General features: G+C 32.8%; 2 protein-coding genes and 1 long non-coding RNA gene across 21 annotated transcripts in view; all 3 read left to right on the top strand.

Moving 5' to 3' along the window:
• The window catches only part of LOC143234563 (papilin-like), a 196,160-nt gene that overhangs the window by 36,372 nt on the left and 135,473 nt on the right, over positions 1–24,315 (top strand). The window lies entirely within an intron of this gene.
• Positions 668–14,679, top strand: LOC143234570 (uncharacterized). Its single transcript, XM_076472032.1, has 4 exons — positions 668–830; positions 9,318–9,447; positions 10,463–10,606; positions 14,307–14,679. Exons 1-4 carry the CDS (start codon positions 771–773, stop codon positions 14,546–14,548), a joined length of 576 nt encoding a protein of 191 aa, XP_076328147.1. The 5' UTR covers positions 668–770; the 3' UTR covers positions 14,549–14,679.
• Positions 15,687–24,315, top strand: part of LOC143234572 (uncharacterized) — a 28,548-nt gene continuing 19,919 nt past the window's right edge. For all 3 annotated transcript variants that reach the window (XR_013018715.1, XR_013018713.1, XR_013018714.1), the window contains exon 1: positions 15,687–15,835. This is a non-coding gene — a long non-coding RNA (uncharacterized LOC143234572). The remainder of the gene's footprint in view (positions 15,836–24,315) is intronic.

Genomic DNA, 24,315 nt, shown 5'->3' with positions numbered 1-24,315 from the left:
ACACAAGTATGACAATATAATCAGACAACACAACGATAATAATATTCAGACGACACAAAGATAACAATAAAGACAACACAAAGATAACAATAAAGACAACACAAGTGTGAAAATAATCAGACGACACAACGATAACAATAATCAGAAATACAAAAATAATAATCAGACAACACAAGTATGCCAATAATCAGACAGAACAGAAATGAAACAACACGAAAAAATTGATGGTTAGTTATTTTTATATTGTGTTACGTCCTACACATGTCTAACAACAGCACAAAAGTAGAACATTCAATAGACTGTGATTGTTCACGTATTAAGCTAATTGCTAGCTCGTTCGGTGGATTCGTTCTATTCAGGTTAGTTTAGGAACCTACAAGAAAGTATATTAAATCAATTAGAAAACAGTTTGTTCTTGTTTGTCTTTGTGTTCGTCAAATTACTTTAGAAAAACAACAATAAAAAGAATAAAAAACGTTTTGAAAGCTTGCTGTCCACGATTGGAAGGGCGAGGCCGTTTCTGTGGACCTGTCTCACGTTATTATGAATAAGTCATCGCCATCCACTGCAGAGTTTTAACAAAAAGTTCTCCATCGCAGGCGTTGTCAGCGTGGCGCGTGCCTCGTAACTTAACTTCCAACTCGCACCATTCAGACTCGCTCAGAGCTTTCGTTAATTTTCCTTTTGTATGAGCCGTACGAGCAATCTGTGCAGATCGAACGAATTGTTTCGTCGTATTGAAACGGAAATCTAGCGACGAGAAAGTTACCATGGCGTTCCTAAGCCTATCTTCTGTGATCTTTGTTCACGTAACGTTAGTATACACTGAGGTAAGTTCTACAATTATCATAACTAACAAATATACACAAAAATTTCTAACATATTTTATTTATTCTTTCGAGGACGATTTGTTCAAGAGGGTAGTTTTATTTTATTTATTTAAACCTATAATTAAGTCTATTGATTTTAACATGGTAATCAAGTCTATTGATTTTAACATGTTAGCAGATATTTTCGTTCATGTTTGTGGTTCCTGAGAAAATATGTGTCATGATAACTTATCTAATATGTTTGTAAACACAAACCTACACAATCTGCGCTTTTCCCATTACGAGTATCGAAACCCTATTTCTAGCATATTGATTCCGCAGACATGCCGCTCTGCCACTGGAGGATTGTCTGTGATAAGAACCTAAACTAAAAACAAAGGTGGATCAAGATCCCTTTCTTAAGCCTCACCAATACAGAAGTTTAGTTTACGGAAATAAAACGTGGACTGGGAACATGAAGTTATGAATATTTAATATTCTGATAACGTTCCGATATATTTAACTATAAACCTTCTGTTTATATAGCAGGCAGAGAAACGAGTATGAACTTTATAAAATACACCCGGAGTTTGAAAATAAATTTACAAGTGAAACAACTTAAAACTGTTTATTATCTTTCAACAAACAGTAACACTAGTAAAGTGTGGAGCTCTTTATAACTGTTTATTATCCTTCAACAAACAGTAACACTAGTAAAATGTGGAGCTCTATAACTGTTTATTATCCTTCAACAAACAGCAACACTAATAAAGTGTGGAGCTCTTTATAACTGTTTATTATCCTTCAACAAACAGTAACACTAGTAAAGTGTGGAGCTCTTTATAACTGTTTATTATCTTTCAACAAACAGCAACACTAATAAAGTGTGGAGCTCTTTATAACTGTTTATTATCCTTCAACAAACAGTAACACTAGTAAAGTGTGGAGCTCTTTATAACTGTTTATTATCCTTCAACACACAGTAACACTATTAAAGTGTGGAGCTCTTTATAACTGTTTATTATCTTTCAACAAACAGTAACACTAGTAAAGTGTGGAGCTCTTTATAACTGTTTATTATCTTTCAACAAACAGTAACACTAGTAAAGTGTGGAGCTCTTTATAACTGTTTATTATCTTTCAACAAACAGTAATACTATTCAAGTGTGGAGCTCTTTATAACTGTTTATTACCCTTCAACAAACAGTAACACTAGTAAAGTGTGGAGCTCTTTAGAATATGTTTATTATCTTTCAACAAACAGTAACACTAGTAAAGTGTGGAGGTCTTTATAACTGTTTATTATCTAAACAGTAACACTAATAAAGTGTGGAGCTCTTTATAACTATTTATTATCCTTCAACAAACAGTAACACTAGTAAAGTGTGGAGCTCTTTATAACTGTTTATTATCCTTCAACAAACAGTAACACTAGTAAAGTGTGGAGCTCTTATAACTGTTTATTATCTCTCAACAAACAGTAACACTACTAAAGTGTGGAGCTCTTTATAACTGTTTATTATCCTTCAACACAGAGTAACACTAGTAAAGTGTGGAGCTCTTTATAACTGTTTATTATCTTTCAACACACACTAACACTAGTAAAGTATGGAGCTGTTTAGAATATGTTTATTATCTTTCAACAAACAGTAACACTAATAAAGTGTGGAGCTCTTTATAACTGTTTATTATCTTTCAACAAACAGTAACACTAGTAAAGTATGGAGCTGTTTAGAATATGTTTATTATCTTTCAACAAACAGTAACACTAATAAAGTGTGGAGCTCTTTATAACTGTTTATTATCTTTCAACAAACAGTAACACTAGTAAAGTGTGGAGCTCTTTATAACTGTTTATTATCTTTCAACAAACAGTAACAGTAGTAAAGTGTAAAGCTCTTTATAACTGTTTATTATCTTTCAACAAACAGTAACACTAGTAAAGTGTGGAGCTCTTTATAACTGTTTATTATCTTTCAACAAACAATGACACTAGTAAAGTGTGGAGCTTTTTTGAATATGTTTATTATCTTTTAACAAACAGTAACACTAGTAAAGTGTGGAGCTCTTTATAACTGTTTATTATCTTTCAACAAACAGTAACACTAGTAAAGTGTGGAGCTCTTTATAACTGTTTATTATCTTTCAACAAACAGTAACACTAGTAAAGTGTGGAGCTCTTTATAACTGTTTATTATCTTTCAACAAACAGTAACACTAGTAAAGTGTGGAGCTCTTTATAACTGTTTATTATCTAAACAGTAACACTAATAAAGTGTGGAGCTCTTTATAACTATTTATTATCCTTCAACAAACAGTAACACTAGTAAAGCGTGGAGCTCTTTATAACTGTTTATTATCCTTCAACAAACAGTAACACTACTAAAGTGTGGAGCTCTTATAACTGTTTATTATCTTTCAACAAACAGTAACACTAGTAAAGTGTGGAGCTCTTTATAACTGTTTATTATCTTTCAACAAACAGTAACACTAGTAAAGTGTGGAGCTCTTTATAACTGTTTATTATCTTTCAACAAACAGTAACACTAGTAAAGTGTGGAGCTCTTTATAACTGTTTATTATCTTTCAACAAACAGTAACACTAGTAAAGTGTGGAGCTCTTTATAACTGTTTATTATCTTTCAACAAACAGTAACACTAGTAAAGTGTGGAGCTCTTTATAACTGTTTATTATCTAAACAGTAACACTAATAAAGTGTGGAGCTCTTTATAACTGTTTATTATCTTTCAACAAACAGAACACTAATAAAGTGTGGAGCTCTTTATAACTGTTTATTATCTTTCAACAAACAGTAACACTAATAAAGTGTGGAGCTCTTTATAACAGTTTATTATCTTTCAACAAACAGTAACACTAGTAAAGTGTGGAGCTCTTTATAACTGTTTATTACCCTTCAACAAACAGTAACACTAGTAAAGTCTGGAGCTCTTTAGAATATGTTTATTATCTTTCAACAAACAGTAACACTAGTAAAGTGTGGAGCTCTTTATAACTGTTTATTATCCTTCAACAAACAGTAACACTAGTAAAGTGTGGAGCTCTTTATAACTGTTTATTATCTTTCAACAAACAGTAATACTATTCAAGTGGGGAGCTTTTTATAACTGTTTATTACTCTTGAACAAACAGTAACACTAGTAAATAGTGGAGCTGTTTAGAACTGTTTATTACTCTTGAACAAACCATAACACTAGTAAATAGTGGAGCTGTTTAGAACTGTTTATTACTCTTGAACAAACAATAACACTAGTAAATAGTGGAGCTGTTTAGAACTGTTTATTACTCTTGAACAAACAATAACACTAGTAAATAGTGGAGCTGTTTGGAACTGTTTATTACTCTTGAACAAACAATAACACTAGTAAATAGTGGAGCTGTTTGGAACTGTTTATTACTCTTGAACAAACAATAACACTAGTAAATAGTGGAGCTGTTTAGAACTGTTTATTACTCTTGAACAAACAATAACACTAGTAAATAGTGGAGCTGTTTAGAACTGTTTATTACTCTTGAACAAATAATAACACTAGTAAATAGTGGAGCTGTTTGGAACTGTTTATTACTCTTGAACAAACAATAACACTAGTAAATAGTGGAGCTGTTTAGAACTCTTTGCTACTTTTGAACAAATAATAATGCTATTAAAGAGTGGAATTATTTTGAACTGTTTATTACAGTTGTTGTATAATTACACGGACAATTCTAAAAAAAATAGAAGTTTATATGCGTACAGCGAACAGATAATATCCCATTTGTTTTCAAAATTTGCACGAATATTTATTTCAACATAACTTATTCATCATGACTTTTTGGTCATAATGTGTGCAGTCTTACATAAATATATATACACATACTTTGTATAAACAAAAGTCGAGACAAAGTAAAAATAACGCATGCACTTATGAAAGGATCCCGAGGGTACAAGCTATAATGTGAGATATAAAATGTATTCTAAGTCTTGGAGGTCACTACAGAAGTAGCACCCATATTGCGATGGGGATACAACGTCTATCGGTCTCAACCTCCATTCGCCAGTCTGACATAAATAATAATTAAATAAGCAAAGGAATAGAAACAGAAATTAGTAGAGTGAGGCGTTGGTGCTCAAGTCCACAACGTCCCACGTCTGTATCGCCCTTCACTGCCTGCAGAGGGTTGTGGGAAGGTAACATATTTACATAATAAATTCAAAATAGACATTTATGTGTTTGTGTTAAAACGATGTCGTAAAACAACCGTATAGTGTAATGAACTACAAGAAAGAGACAACGTTCAAGCCTATTGCGTATAATGAAGATGAATGAATGAGATATCACGTGACTGGTAGTTCTTAAACAGATAAAATGAGTGAAACAATCTCCTCGTGCAGGTAACTATTAAATACTTTATTATTTTTTTCATTGTCTTAGCCACCCTAAAACGACATCGCTAGAAGGAAATCATATTCTGAGTGAACATCAGAGGTTTCATGACACATGGATGTGATACGAATTTCGTATCCTGAAACTGTAATACGAGGCGTCAGTACGTCGTCAGTAAGATCAATGTATCTTCATGAAACTTGTCACGTGTTCAGTAAACACTTTTATACATTAAAAATAATAAATTCTAATAAAATGGTTAAAAATTAATGATTCAATAAATGAAGATCAGTATTGAATAGATGTTGTCTTTATTTATGTTATTAAAACATTACATGTAAAGTTAATATAAATTAACAATAATAAAATTTAAATAATCTGTTTTATTTCACTTCTCTTGTCAGCTACCATTTAGTTGATTAAACCTGAGAATTTGAAAAGAAACACTATGAACTCAAATAAGACAATATTTAGTAATATAGATAATAAACTACAGACACGACTGTAACAAACTTTGTAACAATGCTAGTAATATAGATAATAAATTACAGACAAGACTGTAAAACTTTGTAACAATGTTAGTAATATAGATAATAAACTACAGACAAGAATATAACAAACTTTGTAACAATGTTAGTAATACAGATAATAAATTACAGACAAGAATGTAACAAACTTTGTAACAGTGTTAGTAATACAGATAATAAATTACAGACAAGAATGTAACAAACTTTGTAACAGTGTTAGTAATACAGATAATAAATTACAGACAAGACTGTCAAACTTTGTAACAATGTTAGTAATGATAATAAACTACAGACAAGACTGTAACAAACTTTGTAAATTTAGTAAAACAGATAATAAATTACAAGACTGTAACAAACTTTGTAACAATGCTAGTAATATAGATAATAAATTACAGACAAGACTGTAAAACTTTGTAACAATGTTAGTAATATAGATAATAAACTACAGACAAGAATGTAACAAACTTTGTAACAGTGTTAGTAATACAGATAATAAATTACAGACAAGACTGTAACTAACTTTGTAACAATGTTAGTAATACAGATAATAAATTACAGACAAGAATGTAACAAACTTTGTAACAGTGTTAGTAATACAGATAATAAATTACAGACAAGAATGTAACAAACTTTGTAACAGTGTTAGTAATACAGATAATAAATTACAGACAAGACTGTAACAAACTTTGTAACAATGTTAGTAATATAGATAATAAACTACAGACAAGAATGTAACAAACTTTGTAACAATGTTAGTAATACAGATAATAAATTACAGACAAGACTGTAACTAACTTTGTAACAATGTTAGTAATACAGATAATAAATTACAGACAAGAATGTAACAAACTTTGTAACAGTGTTAGTAATACAGATAATAAATTACAGACAAGACTGTCAAACTTTGTAACAATGTTAGTAATACAGATAATAAATTACAGACAAGACTGTCAAACTTTGTAACAATGTTAGTAATACAGATAATAAACTACAGACAAGACTGTAACAAACTTTGTAACAATGTTAGTAAAACAGATAATAAATTACAGACAAGACTGTAACAAACTTTGTAACAATGTTAGTAATATAGATAATAAATTACAGATAAGACTGTAATAAACTTTGTAACAATGTTTGTAATATAGATAATAAATTACAGACAAGACTGTAACAAACTTTGTAACAATGTTAGTAATATAGATAATAAACTACAGACAAGAATGTAACAAACTTTGTAACAATGTTAGTAATATAGATAATAAACTACAGACAAGAATGTAACAAACTTTGTAACAATGTTAGTAATACAGATAATAAACTACAGACAAGACTGTAACAAACTTTGTAACAATGTTAGTAAAACAGATAATTAATTACAGACAATACTGTAACAAACTTTGTAACAATGTTAGTAATATAGATAATAAATTACAGACAAGACTGTAACAAACTTTGTAACAATGTTAGTAATACAGATAATAAACTACAGACAAGACTGTAACAAACTTTGTAACAATGTTAGTAAAACAGATAATAAATTACAGACAAGACTGTGACAAACTTTGTAACAATGTTAGTAATATAGATAATAAATTACAGACAGGACTGTCAAACTTTGTAACAATGTTAGTAATGTGGATAATAAATTACAGATAAGACTGTAATAAACTTTGTAACAATGTTAGTAATATAGATAATAAATTACAGACAAGACTTAACAAACTTTGTAACAATGTTAGTAATATAGATAATAAATTACAGACAAGACTGTCAAACTTTGTAACAATGTTAGTAATACAGATAATAAATTACAGACAAACCTTTCAAACTTTGTAACAAACCGTTGATAAAACTTCTGTGTCTGGATATATATCGTATTGTGGCATCAATAGGTATCTACTGCTGTGATGTGATACGCTCCCCTAATTATAACTTATCTACTTCCCTCTTTTCTTAAGAATCTAAGCCTTCTGTAAACATGGCTGTTTGTATATACTGTGAGGATTAGATAGGGCGGAGTGATCAGTTGAAATCCCCAAAAGAAGTTATGGTAAAGTCCAAGTGAATACATGTGATCTCAATTGTTTTTTTATCGTGAGCAGGGTGTGGTCGGTACAACGCCCCAATTGTAGGACCACGTGCTTCTGAACGTGTGTTACACATATGTAGAAGCTAGTCCTAACTGACGAAGAAGCGAGACAGAAGAACTGGTTAGCGTGTGACAGAAACCTTTAGCTGAAGAACAGTAGTCATAACCCAGCATAATTATCAGTTTGGGAATGGATCAGACAACATATTTTTATTTTACGTTAACTGGTATGTTTTGTTCTTAAAATGTTCAGTCTTTCTACAGTACGTGTGGTTCAGTAATAATAGTACTTTACTTTAATTTCTTTCTGATAACGGGTAATCGAGTTAATTCACTTTGCTTCTGTCATTATCAACTATAATAGTACAATAATTTCGTTCATATTGTGTGTTCACACAGAGCTACACAAGGCTTAGCTTTCCTCTGAGACAATAGCACCCAACGAACATTCTGGAGCTAGGCTAATGAACTCATATGATTTGACTGTTACTCTTATAAACTACCTATGGACCATCATATCCACGATTCGGCATGCTAATCCTTTTGGACCACGCTCGGAATATTCCCCTAGGTGGACTCAGCTGATAACCCATTGTGACTTTCCTATAAGAAATATACACACGCTCAGAATAGAATCAGACATGAAGAACATTGTTCAAGTAAATATTTTGAAGACCATAATTATGTATTCTATCAGAAAGTTATTATTTCAGTGACCATAATTGTGTATTTCATCAGACGGTTATTATCTTGATAGCCATAAGTATGCGTTTCATCAGGCGAATTATTGGTTATTGTTAACTTATTATTGTAGAAAGCCACCGAGCTGTTGGTTATTGTTACCATATTGTTGTAGAAAACCACCGAACTGTTGATTATTCTTAAAATGTTAATACAAAGGTTACACGTAACACTTTCTTACAAAAAGTGGTACTGGGTTCACTGGGGTACGGGTTGTATTTGTTTAGAGCCACGGGGAAAAGGTATTGTTTGTTGGTAACAAAGAACACGAGTTATGACTGTTGTTTTCCTGATCTAGGATGGTAACAAGGAACACAAGTTATGACTGTTGTTTTCCCGATCTAGGATGGTAACAAACAACACAAGTAATGACTATTGTTTTCCTGATCTAGGATGGTAACAAGGAACACAAGTTATGACTATTGTTTTCCTGATCTAGGATGGTAACAAGGAACACAAGTTATGACTGTTGTTTTCCCGATCTAGGATGGTAACAAACAACACAAGTGATGACTATTGTTTTCCTGATCTAGGATGGTAACAAGGAACACAAGTTATGACTATTGTTTTCCTGATCTAGGATGGTAACAAGGAACACAAGTGATGACTATTGTTTTCCTGATCTAGGATGGTAACAAACAACACAAGTGATGACTATTGTTTTCCTGATCTAGGATGGTAACAAGGAACACAAGTAATGACTATTGTTTTCCTGATCTAGGATGTTAGCAAAGAACACAAGTGATTACTGTTGTTTTCCTCATCTAGGAGTGTTCCTGTCCAGACTTGGAAGTTACCACTGAACCCCAGGCTCCAGACTGGCTAGAAATGAACGTCGTTGCTGGGTTTCGAGTTTGGCAGCTCCTCTTCCTCAGTATAGCTGGACTGATCGTTCTTGGTAAGTAACTCAGTTGGACTCGGTGTTTCCAATCCTCGTAGGTTCTGTTTGATTTGATTTTGTTATCGAACCCAAAGTTTAACACACAGATCAATAATACAGAATATAAATAGAATTCCAACATCGTGCTAAGAGCAGAGTAAAGTTCATTGTTCGATCTGAAAGTAATCTGGGTTGTCTTCAAAGTTTCAGATGCTGAAAATTGTCTAACAATTACTGAAAATTATCTTCTCTGATGTGTTAAATATACGCATATAATTATCAGTAAACCATAGAATATCAAAATCTCTTCTTCAGTGGACCCTTATAATATTTCTGTTGAACATATTTCCAAAATATCATAACGACAGCAGATGGAATATCCCTCGGGGAAAGGTGGCTTACAGAGTGATCCAAACATTCAGGCTGTTTGAAAGCATTTCAGTCAAAGTGATTTATATGATGACTTGTTCGTTTGTCGTTAAACAGAAAGGGACTGTTTGTGCTCTGTCCACTGTATGTATCGAAACCCTATATTAAGCCTTAAAAACACTTATAACTACCATTGAACCACCAGGATAGTGAAAAGTCTGATTAGTGACTACGATGAGAAACTGATGCTTGAAAAACCGACTTGTCTCCCTCTGAGACAACGAGAACTCTACGGATTTACAACACTAAAATCAGTGGTTCGATTCCTCTTGGTGGACACAATAGATAGTCCAATGTGGTTTTGTTATAACAAAACACACACAAAACCGGGTTATTTCACTTAACAGTCACAGCGCAAAAGGTTTATAGAGACTTAAGCAAGTAATTCCATTTCAACATCATTTCCAGAAAGCAGACAATAACAGTACTTTTATCACATTCAAGCGATACATCTGTATCTCTGCGGATTTATCAAAACTGGGTTTTGATACCCGTGGTTGTCAGAGCACAGATATTCCCTTATATAAATTTGTGCTTAACTACAAACGAACAGTTAATGGAACTTTTATGAAAACAAATCTCATTCCTCATATTGTATTTTCAGTTGTCCTTCTCTGTTGCTTTATGAAATGTCGCATTCCTCGGACGAAGCAAGAGATCGAAGCAGATTACCACCGCAAACAGTTAACTCGTACCTTCAGATCTCATCTTAACAAGATTGGGATGGACGACATTACGTTTAAAGTGGGTACGTAACTCTGTCTCTAACAACACAGAGAGAAATCACGATACGTGTTCTGTTTTCACTGTTAGGAAGTTTTAAACGAATGTTGGATGTCGTCATGTTGACTTTGTGGGGAGGACAAGCAGTTCCAGGAATGGTTTACGAGTGAAACCACGATGGTGTTCAGTGTCGGTGGGAAAGGGAATGTCCACGATTAGATTTAAAGTTTCGTCAAGGGGCTTGTTGGTATATAGAGATTCAATACCAAAATTGGTCAAGTGTGATTTGTGCCACGTAAGACAATTTGTTTAAATCGTTTTAAATATTTTAGATTTTTATGGATGTCTTGAAGAAACGTAGGACCTTATCTTCTCTCTCAAAGTTTAAGGATGACAAGTCTACATCTAGTTTTGTAAATTAACGAACAAAATAGAAAACCTTAATCCTGGTAATGTAATGTTTAATCTCAGTGACTTCCACCTTTAATCCTGATAATGTAATGTTTAATCTCAGTGACTTCCACCTTTAGTCCTGATAATGTAATATTTAATCTAAGTCACTTCCACCTTTAATCCTGATAATGTAATGTTTAATCTCAGTGACTTCCACCTTTAATCCTGATAATGTAATATTTAATCTCAGCGACTTCCACCTTTAATCCAAATAATGTAATATTTAATTTAAGTTATCTTCATCTTGATAATGTTTCTTTGTCGGCAAGCTCTATCTAAACTTTAACATTCCAGCTTTCAAACTAAACTATATAGCTTTTATTTACAATTTTGATAAAAGTTTACAAAACCCTTACTTCCTTTCCAGTGGGCCGCGGCATGGCCAGGTGGTTATGGCACTCGATTCGTAATCTGAAGGTCGCGAGTTCGAATCCCCGTCACATCAAACATGCTTACCCTTTCAGCCGTCGGGGCGTTTTAATGTGATGGTCAATCCTACTATTCTTTGGTAAAAGAGTAGTCCAAGAGTGGTGATGACCAGCTGCCTCTCCTCTAGACTTACACTGATAAATTAAGGACGGCTAGCGTAGATAGCACTCGTGTAGATTTGCACAAAATTCGAAACAAACCTAATCAAGCCTCACCAGCGATATCTAAATCAAACAACAACACGAAGCAAGATTTCATAAAAACGAAACTGAAAAACATTGCTCTGTCTTCATTGCACAGATATAATCCCTGTTGTCCTCTCCATTAAATAAGGTTGAACAACAAACCCATAAAATTATGTTTAAAAACAAATGTTATTGTTACTAAAGCAGACAAAGGTATTATTATCACGGAAAAATCTGAGTATATTGATAAACTAAACCACCAGCTTAGTGACCCTTGGAAATTAAAAAAAAATAAAAGATACAGACTTGTTGTCCCTAACCTTTCAGAGAGAAGATAAGGCCCTACGTTCCCTCAAGACCCTCAAAAACTAAATGGTTATCTATGAAACGACTTTTCAACAAATTGCCCCACGCGATGCCAAACCACGGGATATTCTTCATGGCCTATCCAAAGTACTCAAACCTGGATACCCTCTTCAAAGTTGAAGACTTTGTAAATACAACCTGTCTGCATTTATTGTTTCTATCTTTAAATCCCATACATTTAACGAATTCGCGAGTACTGATTCTTTTACCTTTGCTTCGGAAATCTCTAAACTTCCATCTGCTGGTTCATATGTCATGGCAAGTTTTGATATTGAATTTCCACATATCATCAGTCTCCTTGATGAAACTTTAGATATAATCATGGATTTTCTCTTCCCACTGATGCTGAACACCATCTTGGTTTCACTCGTAAGCAGGTTCTGGAACTTCTTGTCCTCTTCACACAGTTAGAGCGTTTCATCTTTAATGGCATGATAGCATGGAGCTGAAAGAGTATTAAAATATTATTTTGAAACTGTTTTTGTTGATTAAAATAAAATGAAGATGGCGCAGTGCACAATAGAGTGTTTTATAAATATTTTACGCTAATGATATTGTTTAGTAAGAATATATGAATTGCAACCACCTTTTTTATTTTGTTTTGATTCACTTTTGTTTTCCTTTTAGTTACGAAGTGTGTATGGTTATTAGATCTCTTGGGCTCAGCGCTAGAAAACAAAATAACGAGTTTTTAAAAAGGTATATACCTGAGACACGGATATCAAAAACCACACTTAAAACCAAAATAGGTTTTGTTTTTATAAACACGAGGAAAATGTTTAGTGTCTCTTTAATTCGATGTTTTTCAATGTACTAGATGAACTTCTGCAGGGGTTCCCTAGTGGCACAGCAGCATGTCTCCGGACTTACATCACTAGAATCTGGGTTTCGGTACCTGTGGTGGGCAGAGCTTACATAGCCCATTGTGTAGATTTGTTCTTAATTACAAACAAACAAAACTATCGCAGGGTTCCTAAAGTCTTCCGTTCCGAGAGTATTTTGTTTGTTTGAAATTAATCACAAAGCTGTATAAAGGGCTATCTGAGCTCCGCCCACCACTTCAAGAGCAAATAGAACTAAAATTAAGAGTGACAATATTTCTGTTTCTTGCTTTTGGAGTTCATATGTTATACTGTGTTGTAGCATACAGAGTACATAATTGTTCTCGTGATTCATGACATGTGTACGTTTTACTGATGTCAGGACGAAACAAATTGCAACGTTAAGGATTCCTTAGGTGGCGTAATTTTAGTGTATGCTGACATGTTGACAACCAACACACTACTCTGTAGTGATACAAGTGGTTAAAACAGGGAATCCTTGGAAAAATATATTTTGCTTCAAGTCTGTTTATTTCAATCAAGTTTTTTTGGTTTCTTTGTAATGATGTCCCTAAGTTATTTGTTTGTTAATGTTAAGACCAAAGCTACAACAATGGGATATGCGTGTTGTGCCCATCATGGGTATCGAAACCAGGTTCTTAGCGCTATAAGCCTTCAGACTTACCGCTGAGTCACTGAGAGCAATATACTTAACAAACTTAAATTAATGAAACTCTATTAAAATTCATCTAAAAATTAGCACCACTGGAATTCGTGTATCAGTTTAGAACAATACACTAAATTTGCGTAATGTGAAATTACTAACAATTTTCAGTCGCCATATTGTATTATCAATAGTCAATATATTTTACTTCGTTTGAATAAAACAAATCAATTATCGGAATGGGAAGTGTTCAATAGTTGCTTTCTCTCTAGACGATCACTACCAAAGTAGAGACAGCTAGTGCAGATAGTCCTAGAAAACTCGTGCACGAATCCTTTACTTTGTTTTATGTTAATAATTTAAAAGATATTTTCGATGAAGTTTTTCATCCGTCGTCTCGCCCGACACAATTATTTTTATATTGTTTTCAATTCATATTCAACTTTTATTCAAGATTTACTATATTTTTTACAATAGAGAAAACTTTCGAAAAATTCCACAACTTTTAACTAACAAAATCATCTTGTCTAATTTTGGAAAAAAAAAAATATGTTTATATATATTTTGCAGCTTGCAACGCCCCTGGGGACGTTAGTTAAAGGCGATACGGTATATCTAATTTCAGTTTTCCACTTTAATACATACATATATCCATTTCTGTTATTTGAAAAGATGCGTTTTAGACTAATAATTAATTTAATTATTAAGAGTATGAATATTCAGGGTAATTTCATGTTATTTCTGTTCCTCCGTGTTTTCGTGTGGTTGTTGTTTTATCACACACGTTGCTGTGCTTGTTGGTTTCAGCTTTGGAAAAAGTACAAGAAAGGTACGAAGAAGAACACAAGTTCGAAACGGAAAACAAAAAAACTTATTCAGAGAGCCCTGAGTTGTCCGACAGGGACGATCAGTTGATACTCCCTGACGACGATAAAGACGACCTCTCGACCAACATTGCTGTCGTAGATGGCAGTAAAAACAGATGGACGCTTCTCAGAAGACTTCAGAGAGTTATCAGTGGAATAAAGACAAAAAAAAACGATGTTTGAAGAGTCCTTAGACATGTATCCAATATAATTCATTTTAATCACCATCTTATATTTCTAGCACGATCTCTCAAAAGAAATTGTAAGAACAGAAATTATAACAATGTTTCCATATAAAAGATGCGCTTTTAAAAGAATATTTCGACTCAGTATCTTAGAGAGTCATATTAGTTTTTCAAATCTTTAAAGAATTGTCAGAAACGAAATCGTAGTCTAAATAATTGTCGCTAAGAGTTAGATTAATAGACACGATATCCTGGTGTCTAAGATGATTTGGTTTTAATAAAAGATATGTAGTTAATAACTACTCTTCTGAGAAATATAAAAAATAATTATAACAAGTTTTTCTATTTCTATATATTCTGGAAGTCTGAAAAGCTAAGTTCTACACACACGCACACACACATATATATGTATATATAATCGCATCAGCTCTATAGATATTGGATTAATTAAAAAGTTCTTGGTTTGCAGGGTTCAATTTTCAGCTTATTACAAACGTCTCCTAGCGAGTATTTTAGACATTAGCTGGTAATTTTGAGGCTTGTGTCGAAGTGTAGCTGATACCATTATTAAACGTGCCGTAGCGTGTATTTTTTGATAGAATTATAGTAATTAAAAGATGTGTTACGAATTAATATGCTGACAACCAATGTGATAGTAATTACTTAATGAATAATACACATTCTAATTATAGTTATTGTACACTAGCCAATGTTGGTTTTATTACATGTCCACATACAGAGAGCAGTGATATATATTATAACCATAAATTATTAAGCCATAAACAAAACGCATTAAAATTAAACAAAATATTTATGGTTATAATTAATCAGAGGTTGGGATTTACGGTTTTTAACGCAGTCCCTCCTCGTGATTTTGTTTATTCATTTAACTTCATTTGGATGTAATTAATTAATTTCACTATATATATATATATATATGTACATGAGCATTTAAATCGTACCAAATAAATATTTTGTATCATATTAAATAAAAGTTCCATTGTAACGTACATAAAAAAATCACGTTGAAAGTCCCATGGAAAGAAACCAAGGCTGATATACTAGTTCTCAGAAATAAGCACAAAGTGAACAAAACGAAATATTATTAATATACCATTTTTATTTTATTTTTCCACTGATAGAGGGTGATGTTACCTGTACTCACACGAGTACGACGTGAAATCTCGTTGTCGTTACTAGTCTATACAGTAAAGAAAGACAATCTTCCACGTAAAACCAATTCATTATCGAGAGAAATCGACTTGCTTCAGACATGATGACAAAAGTAAGAAGAATGATTTATGATAATTCAGGTGTTGTTCGGTACCCAAAGCCAGGTTGTAAGTCTTTAACGTTTTTTCACCACACCCAGAACATAAGCTGGTGGTTGAGGCACTTGAAAACTGAAAATCAAGCTAAACACATTTGGCCAGCACTTGGTTCTTTTTTTTCATCATGTGAGATAGAAATTGTAATTTTTGTTTCATGTCAGAAATCCAAATATTGTACGCTTCGAAATACACACAAAGTGTAAGTAGATCAAATATAGAAAGCGAAGTAAAAATATTGAGGTCTATATGATTTTTATTACGTATTTTTAGGCCTAACGTGTTTAGCGTGACTGTCAGAAGTACAATATTGTTTTTAATACAGTATTCTTAAAGAGAAAACACTGTTTAACACGATATCGTCAGGCGAAAATCGTTATTTGGTGTGGTAATATGAGAAGATTTAGCAATGTACGATTCCTGTGAATTATAAACAATTTATTTGTATGGTAACTGACATTTTGCATTAAAAGATATCTAATCGATTAATATCATATTATTGTAAGTAATACATTAATGTTGAGGGCTTATAACTCTAAAACTCTGGTTTTGGTAATTATGGTGGGCACAGCAATGATAACCCATCATATAGCTTTGGACTCAAAATACACACACACGCCGCATTTGTTATAAGCTGTATAAACAATAATATTTAACTCTCATAATAAATTATAGAAAGTCTAGAATATACAAAAACATCTGCGTTTTTATATTATTTACAGCACGAGAATGTCTAACAATCAATTTGCTGAATATTCGATTCAATCCCAGATACAAACTAGAGCATTATAACATATAAATAAAAATACAGATTTCGTAAAATCAACAGCACTAAGTGTGTGTGTGTTTTTCTAAAAGCAAAGCCACATCGAGCTATCTACTGAGACTACCAAAGGTCATCGAACCCCTAATTTTAGAATTGTAAACCCGTAGACTTACCGCTGTACTAGTGGGGGATAATTTTATAGTTGTTATATAGTTAGTAGTACTATTAAACAACACAGTAATAACACTTGACATTGGTTATCAGCACTATTAAACAACACAGTTATAATACTTGATATTGGATATCAGTACTATTAAACAACACAGTAATAATACTTGATATTGGTTATCAGTACTATTAAACAACACAGTATTAACACTTGACATTGGTTATCAGTACTATTAAACAACACAGTAATAATACTTGATATTGGTTATCAGTACTGTTAAACACCACAGTAATAACACTTGATATTGGTTATCAGTACTATTAAACAACACAGTAATAACACTTGACATTGGTTATCAGTACTATTAAACAACACAGTAATAACACTTGACATTGGTTGTCAGTACTATTAAACAACACAGTAATTATACTTGATATTGGTTATCAGTACTATTAAACAACACAGTAATAACACTTGACATTGGTTATCAGTACTATTAAACAACACAGTAATAACACTTGACATTGGTTATCAGTACTATTAAACAACACAGTAATAACACTTGACATTGGTTATCAGTACTATTAAACAACACAGTAATAATACTTGATATTGGTTATTAGTACTATTAAACAACACAGTAATAACACTTGACATTGGTTACCAGTACTATTAAACAACACAGTAATAACACTTGACATTGGTTATCAGTACTATTAAACAACACAGTAATAATACTTGATATTGGTTATTAGTACTATTAAACAACACAGTAATAACACTTGACATTGGTTATCAGTACTATTAAACAACACAGTAATAACACTTGACATTGGTTATCAGTACTATTAAACAACACAGTAATAATACTTGATATTGGTTATTAGTACTATTAAACAACACAGTAATAACACTTGACATTGGTTACCAGTACTACTAAACAACACAGTAATAACACTTGATATTGGTTATCAGTACTATTAAACAACACAGTAATAACACTTGACATTGGTTATCAGTACTATTAAACAACACAGTAATAACACTTGACATTGGTTATCAGTACTACTAAACAACACAGTAATAACACTTTGTATTGGTTACCAGTACTATTAAACAACACAGTAATAACACTTGATATTGGTTATCAGTACTATTAAACAACACAGTAATAATACTTGATATTGGTTATTAGTACTATTAAACAACACAGTAATAACACTTGACATTGGTTACCAGTACTACTAAACAACACAGTAATAATACTTGATATTGGTTATCAGTACTATTAAACAACACAGTAATAACACTTTGTATTGGTTATCAGTACTACTAAACAACACAGTAATAACACTTTGTATTGGTTACCAGTACTATTAAACAACACAGTAATAACACTTGACATTGGTTATCAGTACTATTAAACAACACAGTAATAACACTTGACATTGGTTGTCAGTACTATTAAACAACACAGTAATAATACTTGATATTGGTTATCAGTACTATTAAACAACACAGTAATAACACTTGACATTGGTTATCAGTACTATTAAACAACACAGTAATAACACTTGACATTGGTTATCAGTACTATTAAACAACACAGTAATAACACTTGACATTGGTTATCAGTACTATTAAACAACACAGTAATAATACTTGATATTGGTTATTAGTACTATTAAACAACACAGTAATAACACTTGACATTGGTTACCAGTACTATTAAACAACACAGTAATAACACTTGACATTGGTTATCAGTACTATTAAACAACACAGTAATAATACTTGATATTGGTTATTAGTACTATTAAACAACACAGTAATAACACTTGACATTGGTTATCAGTACTATTAAACAACACAGTAATAACACTTGACATTGGTTATCAGTACTATTAAACAACACAGTAATAATACTTGATATTGGTTATTAGTACTATTAAACAACACAGTAATAACACTTGACATTGGTTACCAGTACTACTAAACAACACAGTAATAACACTTGATATTGGTTATCAGTACTATTAAACAACACAGTAATAACACTTGACATTGGTTATCAGTACTATTAAACAACACAGTAATAACACTTGACATTGGTTATCAGTACTACTAAACAACACAGTAATAACACTTTGTATTGGTTACCAGTACTATTAAACAACACAGTAATAACACTTGATATTGGTTATCAGTACTATTAAACAACACAGTAATAATACTTGATATTGGTTATTAGTACTATTAAACAACACAGTAATAACACTTGACATTGGTTACCAGTACTACTAAACAACACAGTAATAATACTTGATATTGGGTATCAGTACTATTAAACAACACAGTAATAACACTTTGTATTGGTTATCAGTACTACTAAACAACACAGTAATAACACTTTGTATTGGTTACCAGTACTATTAAACAACACAGTAATTATACTTGATATTGGTTATCAGTACTATTAAACAACACAGTAATAACACTTGACATTGGTTACCAGTACTACTAAACAACACAGTAATAACACTTGATATTGGTTATCAGTACTATTAAACAACACAGTAATAACACTTGACATTGGTTATCAGTACTATTAAACAACACAGTAATAACACTTGACATTGGTTACCAGTACTACTAAACAACACAGTAATAACACTTGACATTGGTTATCAGTACTATTAAACAACACAGTAATAACACTTGACATTGGTTACCAGTACTACTAAACAACACAGTAATAATACTTGATATTGGTTATCAGTACTATTAAACAACACAGTAATAACACTTTGTATTGGTTATCAGTACTACTAAACAACACAGTAATAACACTTTGTATTGGTTATCAGTACTATTAAACAACACAGTAATAACACTTGACATTGGTTATCAGTACTATTAAACAACACAGTAATAACACTTGACATTGGTTACCAGTACTATTAAACAACACAGTAATAATACTTGATATTGGTTATCAGTACTATTAAACAACACAGTAATAACACTTTGTATTGGTTATCAGTACTATTAAACAACACAGTAATAACACTTGACATTGGTTACCAGTACTATTAAACAACACAGTAATTATACTTGATATTGGTTATCAGTACTATTAAACAACACAGTAATAACACTTGACATTGGTTATCAGTACTATTAAACAACACAGTAATAATACTTGATATTGGTTATCAGTACTATTAAACAACACAGTAATAACACTTTGTATTGGTTATCAGTACTATTAAACAACACAGTAATAACACTTTGTATTGGTTATCAGTACAATTAAACAACACAGTAATAATACTTGATATTGGTTATCAGTACTATTAAACAACACAGTAATAACACTTTGTATTGGTTATCAGTACTATTAAACAACACAGTAATAACACTTTGTATTGGTTATCAGTACTATTAAACAACACAGTAATAACACTTGACATTGGTTACCAGTACTATTAAACAACACAGTAATTATACTTGATATTGGTTATCAGTACTATTAAACAACACAGTAATAACACTTGACATTGGTTATCAGTACTATTAAACAACACAGTAATAATACTTTGTATTGGTTATCAGTACTACTAAACAACACAGTAATAACACTTGACATTGGTTATCAGTACTACTAAACAACACAGTAATAATACTTGATATTGGTTATCAGTACTATTAAACAACACAGTAATAACACTTGACATTGGTTATCAGTACTACTAAACAACACAGTAATAATACTTGATATTGGTTATCAGTACTATTAAACAACACAGTAATAACACTTGACATTGGTTATCAGTACTACTAAACAACACAGTAATAATACTTGATATTGGTTATCAGTACTATTAAACAACACAGTAATAACACTTGACATTGGTTATCAGTACTACTAAACAACACAGTAATAATACTTGATATTGGTTATCAGTACTATTAAACAACACAGTAATAACACTTTGTATTGGTTACCAGTACTATTAAACAACACAGTAATAATACTTTAGGCCCAGCATAGCCAGGCACTCTACTCGTGATCCGAGGGTCGCGAGTTCGAGTCCCCGTCACACCAAATATGCTCGCCCTTTCAGCCTTGGGGGCGTTATAAAGTTATGGTCAATGCCAATATTCGTTGGTAAAAGAGTAGACCAAGTGTTGGCGGTGCGTGGTGATGACTAGCTGTCTTCCTTGTAGCCTTATACTGCTAAATTAGGTACGAGTAGAGCAGATCGCCCTCGTGTAGCTTTGGGTGAAATTAAAAAAACAAACAAACAATAATACTTTATATTATTGTTTTCATTATTATTAGTTTCATTACGTTAAGATGATACATGAGTGTTGTTAGTAGATCAGTAGATTTGTGACATTGCGCATACTTGTGTTCGTATTGGACAACAAATTCAATATCGTTATGAGTTAGAAACTAATCTGAAGATATAAACCCTCTTCTTTCCACCTATCTCACACACACCCTCCTTAGACAATGACGGGAATTTCATGTAAACGAGTCTTGATTAAGCGTGGGTAAAAGTGTCGCGTACGTTTTATTTATACACAATAAATAAGTTTGCGTTTACTGATTCATGCTAATACTAGGGGTTCGCGAATATTTAAAGTAAATAACGAATCTTGTTCCCACCACACCTTTAATAATTTACAAGTCGTTGTACAAGTAAGGTTTGCGTGCTACCAGCGAATTAACTATTGAATTCGGGTGAAGGCAATGAACTTTTAAAACGCCATCAAGTTTCAAGAAAAAGTAAAATACGAATGAAAATATTACAGCAAGAAGTATTAGGTCGTTTTATACGAAATGGCCAACCTTCGTTTAGTTGAAAAGTGTCTGCAATTGGGATAAGTTGGATACAGTAATTTAACTGTATGCTATTCTGTGATTTTCATTTGTCTGTCAAGTCAAATTGTATTTATAATTGTTTTTTGTGCTTCTTTGGAAACATAGAAGATGATGTCTTAAAAAGAATTGGGATTACTTATTTTGTATGAGATCAAATTTGGAAAAAATGTGGCCGAGACCACTAAAAACATCAATTTGATGTTTATATAAGGGACTACTTCTCAACTGACTGGTTCCAGAATATTGTTTTGGTTATATGAACCTTGAGGGAGGCCTCAATCTATTGTGAATGATGAAAGATTTAAGAGCTACTATGGAAGTAGCAGTTCCATAGCATAAACGGCAGTTCGGGCGCTTTCAGCAGACTTAGAAGTTTCCAGTACAACTGTTTCCTGTCACGTGGCTGCAATTGGAAAGGTTATAAAATGGACAAATTGGTACCACACGAATTGTCGGAAGGGCAGAAATTGGTTAGGAACAAAAGGGAATCATTCTTGAAGCGAATCTTTACCTGCGAAGAGAAGTGGATCCTATACGACAACCAGATGAGATGAGGACAATGGTTTGATGCAGGCGAATTTCCAAGACATGTGTTGAAGCCGCCTTTGCACCCAAAAAAAAAAAAAAAGGTTATGGTGACAGTGTGATGGTCTGCAAGATTAATTATTCACTACTCTTTTCTGTCACCAGGTGAAACAATTACAGCACGATCTTACTGCCAACAATTTGATAAACAGACATGGACCAATTCTGTTACAAGATAACTCCGGACACCATATCACCAGATATCATATCATATATCACCAGATCACAAATTACCATTTCAAAACTGACAGAATTGAAATATTGAATTTTGGAGCATCCCCCCATACTCACCCGATCTATTTCCAACTGTTTATCACCTTTTCCGGCACTTGGAGCTGTTTTATCAGAACAAAACATTTAGGAATCAGGAGACTATTGCTGATTCCTTTGAAGAGGTTTTTTCTCCAAACAATGGAGTTTTATAGAGAGGGGAGTTTTCATTAATATCCTGTTGAAAGAAAGTCATTGCAGCAAATGGAGCATATAAAATTGTTGTTTGTTAGAAATATGGAGTTTTAATTCTTACCAATATAATCAGTCATTTCACACAAAACAAACTAATACATACACTACATGGCCAAAAGTATGTGGACACCCGACCATCACACCCATATGTGCTTGTTGAACATCTCATTCCAAAACCATGGGCATAACCATATGGAGTTAGTCCCTCTTTGTTGCTATAACAGTCTCCATTCTTCTGGTAAGCCTTTTAACTAGATTTTAGAACATTTTGAAACAAAAAAGAGCCTTCCCCAAACTGTTGTTACAAAGTTGGAAGCACACAATTCTCTAGAATGTCATTGTATGCTGTAGCATTAAGATTTCTATTCACTGGAATTAAAGAACCTAGTCTAAACCATGAAAAACAGCCCCAGACCATTATTCCTCCTCCACAAAATTTTATGGTTGGCACTATACATTCAGGCAGGTAGCATTCTCATGGCATCTGCCAAACACAGATTCGTCTGTCTGACTGCCAGATAGTGAAGCGTGATTCATCACTCCAGAGAACACCTATCCACTGCTCCAGAGTCCAATGGTGGTGTGCTTTACACCAACCACTCCAGCTGACACTTAGCATTGCGCATGGCTTGTGTGCAGCTGGAAATGGAAACATTTCGTGAAACTCCAGACGAACAGTTCTTGTGCTGATGTTGCTTCCAAAGATAGTTTTGAACTCGGTTGTGAGTGTTGCAACTGTGGACAGACGATTTTTACGCGCTTTAACGCTCGGCTGTTCCGTTCGGTGAGCCTACCGCTTCGTGGCTGAGCTGTTGTTGCTCCTAGACGTTTCCACTTCACAATAACAGCACTTACAATTGATCGAGGCAGCTCTAGCAGGGCAGAACTTTGACAAACTGACTTGTTCGAAAGGTGGCATCTTATGACAGTGCCACGTTCAAAGTCACTGAGTTCTTCACTATGACCCATTCTACTGCCTATGTTTATCTATGGAGATTGCATGGCTGTTTGGTTGATTTTATGCACCTGTTAGCAATGGGCGTGGCTGACATAGTCGAACCCACTCATAAGAAGGGGTCTTCACATATTCCTGGCCATGTAGTGTAGTTCAAACTGAAAAACTTTTATATTATCGATGTGTAGCTAAGTACATTAAAGTTTATGAAACCTGATACAAGTGTGCCAAAAGGAAAAAAAAAAAAAAGATAATAGCATTTAAACTATTGACGAAGCATTTTGTAAATTACATTGCTAACCATTATCAGTCTCGATGTCTTTAACACCAAAACTGATGAATGGAATATTTAACATCAGTGTCGTTGTAACATTTCATCATGTTTTTCATCGTCATCAGTGCACTTCTAAAAGTTCGTCTTTAACCACACTTGTGTAAAAGTATCTGATATATATTTATTTTATTATGAATATTTTGGATAATAAGTAAACATACAATGCCGTGAAGAGAAATATGAAACCGTTTCACCAACATTCTTTGTCACAACATTTACATAGAACTATATAGATTCCTTGTTTTTTATTTTGAGGCACAGACATGTTCGAG

Source organism: Tachypleus tridentatus, chromosome 12, assembly GCF_004210375.1.
Source record: "Tachypleus tridentatus isolate NWPU-2018 chromosome 12, ASM421037v1, whole genome shotgun sequence".
NCBI lineage: Eukaryota > Metazoa > Arthropoda > Merostomata > Xiphosura > Limulidae > Tachypleus > Tachypleus tridentatus.
Note: the sequence above shows the minus strand (reverse complement) of the source record. Positions and strands in the feature narration are given on the sequence as shown.

Excerpts from the sequence above, each read along its gene's own strand:
- LOC143234570 (XM_076472032.1), top strand. The coding sequence starts at position 771 with ATGGCGTTCCTAAGCCTATCTTCTGTGATCTTTGTTCACGTAACGTTA. Across the intron at positions 831-9,317 it reads TAACGTTAGTATACACTGAG|GAGTGTTCCTGTCCAGACTT; the intron begins GTAAGTTCTACA and ends TTCCTCATCTAG. Across the intron at positions 10,607-14,306 it reads CGACATTACGTTTAAAGTGG|CTTTGGAAAAAGTACAAGAA; the intron begins GTACGTAACTCT and ends TGTTGGTTTCAG.